The 12,012-nt window shown below is 42.4% G+C and overlaps 2 protein-coding genes across 5 annotated transcripts in view; one reads left to right on the forward strand and one right to left on the reverse strand.

Moving 5' to 3' along the window:
• PCDH7 (protocadherin 7) overlaps positions 1 to 12,012 on the forward strand; it is a 1,104,634-nt gene that overhangs the window by 1,050,381 nt on the left and 42,241 nt on the right. The window lies entirely within an intron of this gene.
• LOC142289826 (T-complex protein 11-like protein 2) lies at positions 8,572 to 9,250 on the reverse strand. The gene has a single exon (XM_075333757.1). The coding sequence runs from the start codon at positions 9,160 to 9,162 to the stop codon at positions 8,572 to 8,574; it is 591 nt and encodes a 196-aa protein (XP_075189872.1). The 5' UTR covers positions 9,163 to 9,250.

Genomic DNA, 12,012 nt, shown 5'->3' on the forward strand with positions numbered 1-12,012 from the left:
CGTAACATCGGTCCTTCCGAAATTATGGAAATGACCGACGCTAAACCGATGATACGATTTTGATGCTTTTGCGCTCGTTAATTGTATCAAAAACGATTTACACACTCCGATGTCGACAGCGACACCGGATGTGCGTCACTTTCGATTTGATCCCACCGACATCGCACCTGTGATGTCGTAGTGTGCAAAGTACCCCTAAGGCTACAGATAGCATATTGTGATATCCTAATGACAAGCTAAGCACTGCTGAATTTATAGTAATACCATTGGTAGAAACAACAATATGAATTTAAAAATGACAAATTCTACTTTTAAACCTATTGCCAGTAGTGATAAGTCAGTGACATCATTTCACGCATGTTATAGCAGCCAGACTCTCAGGTGCATCGCCCCCACAACATATTAGAATCAGCCTCATTCCAGCTGAAATTCAGAACTTCAGCACTTTTCTTCATTAGATTGTTAATCAGCCATATCTGCGTTCTTCTGGGAACCGAAACATTTTACTCTTGCTAAAATAAATCAATAAATAAATGAATCTCTCCAAAATAATTTCGAGTTTTCACAGAGGCTTCCCATCGGAATTATTTAGCTGACCATCGGAACTGGAATGATGAAAAATAGAAGTGTATAGCTTTCACAGACGTAGGTATATCATGAGCCGTTAATTGGCTTTCCTCTTAGTAAGCATCATTTCACATGATTAAATTGAACTTCTTAACATAGCATAAATGGCAAATGAATCCCCTTGATCTGTGTTACTTTTCATTCACTGTTGCAATTTTTTTCCTGACAGTTACTTAAAAAGACAAGAAGTCTCCAGATATTTATTTCCTTCCTCTAATTCACATGCTTCGGCACTGAAATTCTGCATTATTTAACAGATAGTTAAAATGTATGTCACAGCAAAGAGGTTTCTTAACTTTTTTTTTATCTTTTTGAAGGTATTTTACTGCGCATTAACTATGATTCAGTGATCCCTTTGCTCTCAGTTCAGGGTTACATGCATTTCATTTCAGACTTTAATGGGGAACACAGTGGAGAGTCATTTTAGCTTCAATGCTATAGTAACTTTAGTCAACCAAACATAACTGGTAAAGGGAATTAAACACAGTAGCTATTCAAGGAATAAAAAAATATATATAATTTGGGCATGGTATGGATCTTTCATCCTCTTATTAATGTTATCTTACCATGTGATGATTTGATACTTGCGAAAAATTAAAAATTTCAAGCTTCCTTTCCCACAGGTTCACTGATTTATCTTCTCATTTAAAATGCATGCTTATACTTGTCCATGAGAGTCTCTAAGAATCCTCAATGAGGTTTACAAGTTATCTGATGCTTACTATGAGGCACATTTTTTTGTTCCTTTGGCCTATCATTTTTTAGGTTATATATGCTTATTTGATATGAGTGAATAAATTGGAATGGAATTAAATTCAGTTTGAATTTTACAAAATTCAATTTCAAAAATGTTGATTTTTTTGTAATTATCTGCCATGGCATTTTTTTAAGCCACAAATGGCCTTCAAAATGGAAAAAAAAACTTAGGAGTACCTCTCCACTACCCTCTCTTATATTTACACATTACCTGTCCAGTCCTTGTCATATCTTCAGATTGCAGTTGCTCATGCTAAAATCTCCAAAGACTTCATGGTCAGTCAAGACTTCCAGTTCAGATTGGGTCTGAGAGGAGCCGAAAGGTCATCACTAGAGATAATTGACCCTGAGGTTTGCGTTTGGAAACCGACTTTCAAAAAAACAAAGTTTGGGTTGGATGTTTTAGTGAGTTACGAGTGCAATCAATTGAGCAGCGCTGTGCTTGGGAATGAGTGATGCTCAGCCTTGTGTAAGCCACATGCACTGTTTGAACAACTCGCACTGGGGGTAAAATCAGCATGATCTCATCTAATGTGCACACACAAACCAAAAAATTGGAAAAAACACTCGCCCACCCTACTTCGGAAGTGTTCTGCCTATGGCTGGCTGCTTATGAGCAGAGACACAAACTGCCCAATTAGTGACTCCTATTCAGGTTTTGTTCAAGTCAGGGTCACAAACCCAACCTTATCTAAGGTTCAAATGTGCCCTGCGAACCGAACCTCCAAAGGTTCACTCATCTCTACTCGTCACATCTCCAGATTGCAGCTGCTCAGCTGAAATCTCCAAGCCCTTCATGGTCAGTCAAGACTTCCAGTTTAGATGGGGTTGGTCCTCTTTCCATGTTATTACGCCCCTCTGGGTGTGATAACATGATTTCCACGAGCTGGCATCACTGCCAGTTCCTGGAAATGTTGTGTATGTGTGCGGCTAATTTGGGCACCATCAGTGCACATCAGAAACAGGGTGTACACTTCTCGGCTTCAGAAAGGTGCACTGTGCATGACCGGAAGAACAGGTTCTGCATTTCCTATGCGTGAAATGCACCTCTTTGAATTCAAAGGCAGCATACGATACGTAAAAAAAATCTCTATTTGTGGAAACACACCTCCAGCTTGACAATAACATCCATTTTGACCATCCATGTGAATGGCCAAATCATGTATTTCTAATGATTGCTCATCCCTGACTCAATTTGTCGGCTTTAAAGTAGATTCATAAAAAATAAGTCAGCATTAAAATGAAATGCATGTAACCATCTGAGCAGCTCCACCGAGATACATTTATATGTGACCTTCTGTTCACCTGAAAAGTGCTTTTACAATAACGTCTTAAGAAACAACAAATCTATGTAAATTCCTTATGAATGCCGAGGATGATTTTAATATTCCTATACAGTACAGCTAGCTGCTATTAAAGATGCCCGGCGACTGCTAATGAAATATACCATTCTACATTGTAACTTTATAAAATAACATGATAAAACAGCACCTGACAGTGGATAATGAAAGCATTTCTCTGCCAATGGGACGTATACTTTACAATCTGTAAGAAATAAAGCCAGTGTAATTGTTACAGCAGATTTTCCCCCAAAGACGACGGCTCAGCTGAAATTCTCTGTACAGTTTAAATTAACTGAATTTGTCATGGATTAGTGAATGTGCAAATCAGCAGTCTAGAAAATCATGTAGCTGCCTGGGAACATATAAACAGTAGATAGAAATCCAGCACTTGAGGCAGGGTTATTGATATTAGGAAAGATTCCGCCGTCAACGGATTACGATTGCCGTAGACTATGTAATTGATCAAACAGTTTAGCAGAACCTATTGTGGGGAACAAAGTAGACTGGGACCATCTGTATGAGGCAAAATCAGATACACAGGATTGGTAGGAATATTAATTTGTAGGAAACAATTAAAATATTTTTTTTTTAGTTTTTGTTTACTTTTTTGTTTCCAAACTCTGAAGGGTGCTTTACATGCTGCGACATCGCCAGCGATAGCTAGTGTTGTCGTGCGCGATAGCACCCGCCCCCATCGTTCGTGTGACATTTGGTGATCGCTGCCGTAGTGAACATTATTGCTACGGCAGCGTCACACACACATACCTTGTCAGCGACGTTGCTGTGACCGCCGAACAATCCCTCCTTCAAGGGGGAGGTGCGTTCGGCATCATAGCGATGTCACTGCGGCGTCACTAAACAGCCGCCCAATAGAAAAGGAGGGGCGGAGATCAGCGGCCGGAACCTGCCGCCCACCTCCTTTCTGCCTCATTGCCGATTTACACAGGTAAGGAGATGTTCGTCGTTTCTGCAGTATCACACAGAGCGATGTGTGATGCCGCAGGAACGACGAACAACATCATACCTGCAGCAGCAACGATATTAAGGAAATGAACTACGTGTCAAGGATCAACAATTTTTTACGCTTTTGCGATCGTTGATCGTCGCTCCTTGGTGTCACACGCTGCAATGTCACTAACGGCGCCAGATGTGCATCACTAACGACGTGACCTCGACGATATCGTTAGCGATGTTGCAGCATATAATGCACCCTTTAGTGCTAATACAAAAATAAATCCTTATAAGCTTCTTTCTTTATAATCTGTGAAAAGATTTGATAAAAATACTAGAAATTATATATATTTGCCTAATAAAGTGACAGAAACCCAAATACTCCCATTATATACAAAAATTGGGAAAGAATTTAAATGGTCGTATGGAGCGCTGCGGTGGAAAAATGATATTAGCTGGATAAATAGAATAACAAACCATCATGTTTCGATAGAAAGAGCTATCTTCATCAGGTGGTGGATTTACCACCTGATGAAGATAGCTCTATTTATCGAAACGCATACACCACCTGATGAAAATATCTCTGATACAACTTGATGAAGATAGCTCTGTCTATCAAAACGCGTTGTGGCCTTTTAGATGGATTATAAAGGTTTGTTATTCTATTTATCCATCTAATATAATTTTTCTACCCCAGTGCTCCATACGACCGTTTAAATCATTTGCCAAAATTACCTTATCCAACACCTAAGGGATCAGCAGTAGGAGCAGCTCCGGGTTCCATCTTATTTTTCTGAAAAAACTTTATAACTCCAGCGGACAAATTTGACAGGTAAGCTGGCTTTGAAAACTATTTAGTTTTTGGTCTTCTTTTTCTGAAGCTGGCTGGAGGACCTGTGGTTACCGAGTAACCTGGGAACCACACGCTAGGACCTGCAGTGATGTATTTCCGGTAGAGTCTGTTCACGTGATACAACTCAGAATCACTGTGTGAGTGGCAGTAATGGAGGCCAGCAGTGTCTAAATCCCTCAGCAGTATCATCTGTTTCAAATAAGCTTAAACTGGGGTTGTGCAGGGGTGTACAACCCCAATAGGTGAGTGGCCACTTGGCCCACAATTTTCATCCTACTACATTACCAGCTAGTTAGTTACCACCTTTGAAATGTACACGTCTAAATACATATTTATAGGGTGGAAACATTGTCTTCAGAGCTGGACTGGCCCAACTATGATACTAAAGCAATCTCCAGTAAGGCCAGTTACTGACAAAATGATGAACCCGAAAGATGCAGCAAATGAGGATGTATAGTTGAGATCATTTTTAAAGCAAATCACTTGCAAATAGGGTCTATTCTTATGGGCTAGCTCAATAAATATCCTATTAGAGATTTTTTTTTAGTTATATGATAAGAAATAAATTCCATTGTCATTAAAATAGATGAGTGTATGTTCCATCCAGTTGGAGGATGGATATTTGGAATAATCTCCAGTTTGACCAAGGAACCTAAGTATGACACTGATTAACTAGTGATGAGCGAGCACTATCATGCTTAGGTGCTTAATACTTATTGGAAACTTGGATGGACTAGACTCTTGTACCCGATTATAATAGAAGTCAATGTGGAACTCAAACATTTTCCAGGAAAACTTTCAGAAAAATGCTGGAGTCCCAACTGACTTCCCACTTGAGACGCAAGCATCCAACTGCTAGTCAGGAGTACAGAGCACCCAAGCATGGTAGCACTCACTCATCACTAACTATATGACATCATCCTTTACTTCTTAAGTCCCCCTTCACACATCAGTGATTCTGGTACGTATGTTGCCACTTTTTACGTACCAGAATCATGGAAATACGCAGACCCATTAAAATCAATGGGTCTGCACACACATCAGTGATTTCTCACTGACCGCATTTCTGTGCAGCGCACATGTGTTCCATGTGTTCCACATGGAGACAAGTCCATTTTTCTCTGGTCAAAAAGACCACACATTGGTGTGATCTGTTTAATATGTTCTATAGAAAACACGTGTATTTGAAATAAAATTATTTTTATTTTCACCTGTCTCCAGCGATGCTGTCTCCGGCTGCTGCTCTCTCTTGCTTCTATGCCGGCTAATTATACTCATGCATTTTGACTGTACCGTGACTCTAAAGTAACAGCAGCGGTGAGCCAGTAGAGTGAAAATCAGCAGTACCATGGACAGCAGCAGCGTGCACAGGTGAGTATAGAAGTGCCTGATGTGCTATCACGGAACACACGTGTGTGGAAGTCATGCTATACGGAGGGCCATATGCGTCTTTAACACGTCAGTGAAAAACGTGTTTTTAACTGATGTGTGAAAGAGGCCTAAAATAGTTTATGTGACTCTATTGACCTAGAAGGGACTTTGTTCTCATCCAACCTGTTTAACGATTTTTTTTGTCTTTAGTAGGAATAATACAGCATCAGCACCCTAATATAACTTTATTAAAATATAATATTGAGCTCTATCATAGTGATTGGTTCTGCTTACATTGACAGGCACACCAGGCTTCAAGTAGTTTTATATTCCAGCTAAAGAAAAAAAATCTATATTAATAAAATAATAATAAAACAAAAAAAAATGAAAAATACATCTATTCACTTGTAACCTAAAGCATCCTGCGAGCAAGAATGGATAATGAGATGCACAAACTAACTAATTTAACACGTATCCACTTACCATGCCCAGGGCAGATTCCAGCCTGTGTATGCTCACTGCATATACTGTAGTTACGTTGACACTTTCTGAATGTCATTCATCCTTCCGTCTATTTCCCTGCTCATCCATCCATTCTCTTACCTCCCATCCATCTCTCCCTCCATTTTTTTTTCTTTACAGTAATGTATTTTCCCCTGATGGATCCTACAAATATCACTGCTCATTCTTACCAGTGTGGCAGAGAATTTGTTTTTAATTGTGTGACAAGGAAGAATGATAGATAAGGAATATTACCTGTCTGCTGCGCACAGTGCATTGCTTCATATTGCTGCAGTCTCATCATTTTTACAGTGATTATCCTTGAAATGATGTTGACTGAGGAGTGCTGATTAATTATTTTTTCCAAGATTTAGACTGAAGACGCTCTAATTGCACAATGTATTGTTTCAGCAGAGGATTTCAAGATTCATTCAACAGAGACATATTTTACAGAAAAAAATGTAAACGAACAATTTGACATTGTGACAGATTAATACTTAATCATTAGAACAGCAGAGCAATTAGACAGCTTAAATGTGTTCTACATCCTAATGTCTATACCACTTCAGGAATCCACATTAAAACGTTCTTCTCTGAAAGGTCTGTCACTGTTTGACTGATCTAACTAAATCAGCGACTAACCAAGGATTTAACTGGATTACCACTAGGCTGGCAACAATTAAACTTAATTCCAGGAAATTAAAATCTGGGGAATTACTTTATGATTAGAAAGGTCAGTTGTCTCAGGGAAAAAGAAGTATTTTCAGTAGTGGAGTATGCTGGGATTTTAACTCTTCATCCATTGCTTATGCACTTAGACTTTAGGGAAAAAAGTTAGAGGTTGCATGGAATATTTCATTTTTTAACATTAAGTTATTAAATTGTCCCATACTGAAGTGGGTGCATAGTGTTAGAGTTAAGCGGGCTTTACATGCTGCGACATTGCTAGCATCGGCTAGCAATGTCGAGCGCGATAGCACCCGCCCCGTCGTACATGCGATATATTGTGTGATCGCTGCTGTTGCGAACATTATCGCTACGGCAGCGTCACATGCACTTACCTGCTCTGCGACGTCGCTCTGGCCGGCAAACCGCCTCCTTTCTAAGGGGGCAGTTCGTGCGGCATCACAGCGACATCACACGGCAGGTGTCCAATAGAAGTGGAGGGGCAGAGATGAGCGGGACGTAACATCCCGCCCACCTCCTTCCTTCCGCATTGCCGGTGGAGGCAGGTAGGGAGATGTTTGTCACTCCTGCAGTGTCACACACAGCGATGTGTGCTGCCGCAGGAACGAGGAACAACATCGCTAATAAACAGAAAATGATTTTTTGTTTCAGGGCGACCTCTTTGCGGCAAATGATTTTGACCACTTTTGCGATTGTTTAAGGTTGCTCATAAGTGCGATATCGTTAATGATGCCAGATGTGCGTCACAAACACCATGACCCCGACGATAATTCATTAACGATATCGTAGCGTGTAAATCCCACTTTAGAGTCTTAGGAATGGAGGATCTATACTTTTCTGTCCATCCAACACCAAAAAAGTTTCTGATTGCCCAAGATTGAGATACTAGGTGTCATGATCCAGGATCGGTACTCCCCTCTCCAGAGTTTCCCAGACCCGGCCTGGTCATGTCAGGGGTTAACTCCCATAAGCCTCGGTCTGGTTTCAGGAGGTGCTATATCTGGTCTCTGCACTTGCATTCCTGTGCTGGTTATAGATTTGCTCTGCAGCCTGTGACTGGCTGTGGTGAGAATTCCTGTATGATCTGACTCCTTGTTACCATGCCCTGACCTGTACCCTTCCCCGTTCATCTGTCTGTCCTAGTCCCTGACTTCCCGCTCCTGTCTGTTGTTTTTGTTTCCCTCTGTATACCTGATCTCCCGACTTCCGACTCGGTTCTGTTTTCTGACTTGATTTTGATCCTCCCTTTGCAGTGACTTGATTTTCCTGGCTAGACCCTGACTGTTTGACTACTCAATTCCCCCCTGATGTTTCGCCTGTGAACTGCTTACTGAAGTTACTCTGCTGTACTTCAGCTGCCTTTCTGTTACATTGTTACTCTGACTCTCTTTCACTACTCTGCTACCACCTAGTGGGGAATACGCTGTACTACATCTTACTAGCCCTTTGTACAGTGTGACACTATGCAACCTAAACAATTTTTTAATTGTCTCTAACAGGGGCACATAACTTGGACATTAGATTGATGATATAACTGCCAAGCTTTGGAATATCAACAGCATTGTGTTCTGCCTGTTGTCTTATTAGGTCCACATCTAGAACTTCACAGATTTGGGTCCGAAGTCTGTTTGTGCCAGGAGTTAAGAAGGAAAGTAGAATTTCTTTTATCTCATCAAAGAGCTTGGTGGCATATTCATACTCCGGAGGATCTTCCTTAAGTTCTGATTCCAAGCTATCCCTGAAAGCTTTGTGGACAATCTGCTTTACTCGTTCTTCCAAACTGTTTTTCAGGGGTTCTATAGTATCAAGATGGAAGTTTTCATTTGCAACAATTTCGTGGGCTATTAGTAAGTTGGATAAGTTCCTTGTGGTAGACATAACATCTTCAAAGGTTGATGTTCTTGGTGGACTTGACACTGGAGAAGCATGCTTGCTGGACGAGTTGCTGGTAAAACTTTCTCGTCGAGAATCACTGTCACTGGATGAGCAAGCCATGCTTTCGGACAGCCGTGATCCATCAGAATCGCTGAGGCGGTCCTCATTTCCAAAGGGTTTATTATCACTGAGAGGCATTTTAATATCTGTAGTGAAGCACCGAGCACTGGCTGGCTATGACGGCTGTCAGCGGCGTGCTGCCATGTTTCAGTGCTGTGGAGGGTCGTGGTCAGTGCTCCTGGTACAGCGCCGCTCAGGCTCCTTACACTGTGGCTCCTGCCGTACACGGCTTGGCTAGCTGCCCTTCTGATGTTTTTGTTCGGCTCCAGCTCACAGCTGATTGCAGGGGGAGGGGTGGAACGTTCCAAAAAAGGCGGGCTTTACACATTGCGACATCGCTAGCAATTGCTAGCGATGTCCAGTGTGATAGCACCCGCCCCCGTCGCACATGCGATATGTGGTGATTGCTGCCGTAGTGAGCATTATTGCTACAGCAGCTTCACACGCACATATCTGCTCGGCGATGTCGCGGTGACTGCCGAACAATCCCTCCTTCAAATGGGAGGTGCGTTCGGTGTCACAGCAACGTCACCGCGACGTCACTAATCGGCCGGCCAATAGAAGCGAAGGGGCGGAGATGAGCGGGACGTAATATCCCGCCCACCTTCTTCCTTCCGCTTTGCCGTCGGGACACAGGTAAGGAGATGTTTGTCGCTTCTGCGGGTTTACACACAGCGATGTGTGGAGCTGCAGGAACGACAAAAAACATCGTATCTGCGGTCGAACCGACAATATGGAAATGAATGACGTTACACAGATCAGCGATATTGTACGCTTCTGTGCTCGTTCATCGTTGAATCTAGGATTTACACGTTGCGATGTCGCTACGACCCGACGATATATCGGTAGCGATGTCACAACGTGTAAAGCCCTCCTAAGGCTATATTCACACACAACATCTTTTCTTGACCACAATGATGCAGCGTTTTTGGCCCCAAAAAATGCACCCGCAGCAAAAACCGTTTTTGCCGTGTTTTTACCGCATTTTGCCCAATGTGTTTTTTAAGTGAAATCTATTGACTGGAAGGCTATGTTCATACAGTATATCTTTTGTAACTACAAAGATGCAGCATTTTTGTCCTCAAAAAATGCACCGACGGCAAAAACGCATCAAAAAGCGCATTTGTTTTTGCTTCGTTTTTGCTGTGTTTTTACTGCATTTTGCTCAATGCATTTTTAAAGTCAAATCTATTGACTGGAAGGGCTTAAAAACGCTGCAAAAATGCAAAAAATTGACATGCTGCATCTTCAAAAACGCAGCCAAAAAGCAGCCAAAAAAGATGCACAGTGTGAACAGCAAAATAGAAATCTCATGGACTTTGTTGGAGGAAGGAAATTCATGCATTTAGGTGCATCTTTGTGACCTCAAAGATGCACTGTGTGAACATAGCCGAAGGGCTCAAAAACGATGGCAAAAATAAAAAAAGAATTAACATGCTGCATCTTCAAAAACTCAGCAAAAAAAGATGCACTGTGTAGGCAACAAACAAGAAATCTCATAGACTTGGTGGGAGAAGGAAATGCATATATTTAGGTGCATCTTTGTGACCTCAAAAATGCACCAAAAAGGCAGTAAAATATACTGTACAGTGTGGGAACATAGCCTAAAAAGGAACCAACCAGCATGATTTTTGCACATAAAGTACAGCAGGGCTAGTCTGGCTCTAGGATGCTCAATCAAATCATGCCTTCCATTTAGAGATTTGATGCTTGATTTCAGAGTAATCCTTTATCAAAGCTTCAGAAATGACATAACTGGTGCAGTAAGAAGTTAACTTGGCACTCATATGCAGATGAATGACATTTATTTCAAAATCAAAAGATAAACAGGCACAAACGTTTTGATCTTTGAGACCTTCATCAGTATGTGCTGTGCTTTATCTTATCAAGATTTAGGATGGACCAGTGCTATTATTACAGACCACATTATCCATCCTTGGAAAAGCAGTCCATCCTGAAACTTGATTAGATAAAGCACAGCCCACACTGATGAAGGTCTAAGGGGTACTTCACACACAGCGAGATCGCTACTGAGATCGCTGCTGAGTCACGTTTTTTGTGACCTCATTAGCGATCTCGCTGTGTGTGACACTGAGCAGTGATCTGGCCCCTGCTGTGAGATCGCTGCTCGTTACACACAGTGCTGGTTCGTTTTTTTATTGTTGCTCTCCCGCTGATAAGCACACATCGCTGTGTGTGACAGCGAGAGAGCAACAATCTTGAATGTCCAGGGAGCAGGAGCCGGCGTCTGACAGCCTGCGGTAAGCTGTAACCAAGGTAAACATCGGATAACCAATGGTTACCCGATATTTACCTTCGTTACCAGCCTCCGCAGCTCTCATGCTGCCAGTGCCGGCTCCTGCTCCCTGCACACGCTAAGTTAAGCGGTGTGAACTGGTAGCTAAGGTAAACATCGGGTAACCATACCCGATCTTTACCTTAGTTACGAGTGTCCGCAGCTTCCAGACGCCGGCGCCGTGCAAGCGCAGCGTCGCTTGCACGTCACTGCTGGCTGGGGGCTGGTCAATGGTCGCTGGTGAGATCTGCCTGTTTGACAGCTCACCAGCAACCATGTAGCTATGCAGCAGCGATCTTGACCAGGTCAAATCGCTGGTCGGATCGCTGCTGCATCGCTAAAGTGTGAAGGTACCCTAAAGGCCCCTTTACACTAAACAACTTACCAGCGATCCCAACAACGATACAACCTGATAGGGATCACTGGTAAGTTGCTAGGAGGTTGCTGGTGAGAGGTCACACAGTCAGACGCTCCAGCGATCCCACCAGCAACCTGACCTGGCAGGGATCGCTGGAGCATCGCTACACGGGTTGCTGGTGAGCTGTCACCAGCAACCAGTGACCAGCCCCCAGCCAGCAGCGACGCACTGAAGCGATGCTGCGCTTGGTAACTAAGGTAAATATCGGGTAACC

Source organism: Anomaloglossus baeobatrachus, chromosome 1 (genome assembly GCF_048569485.1).
Source record: "Anomaloglossus baeobatrachus isolate aAnoBae1 chromosome 1, aAnoBae1.hap1, whole genome shotgun sequence".
NCBI classification, from domain to species: domain Eukaryota; kingdom Metazoa; phylum Chordata; class Amphibia; order Anura; family Aromobatidae; genus Anomaloglossus; species Anomaloglossus baeobatrachus.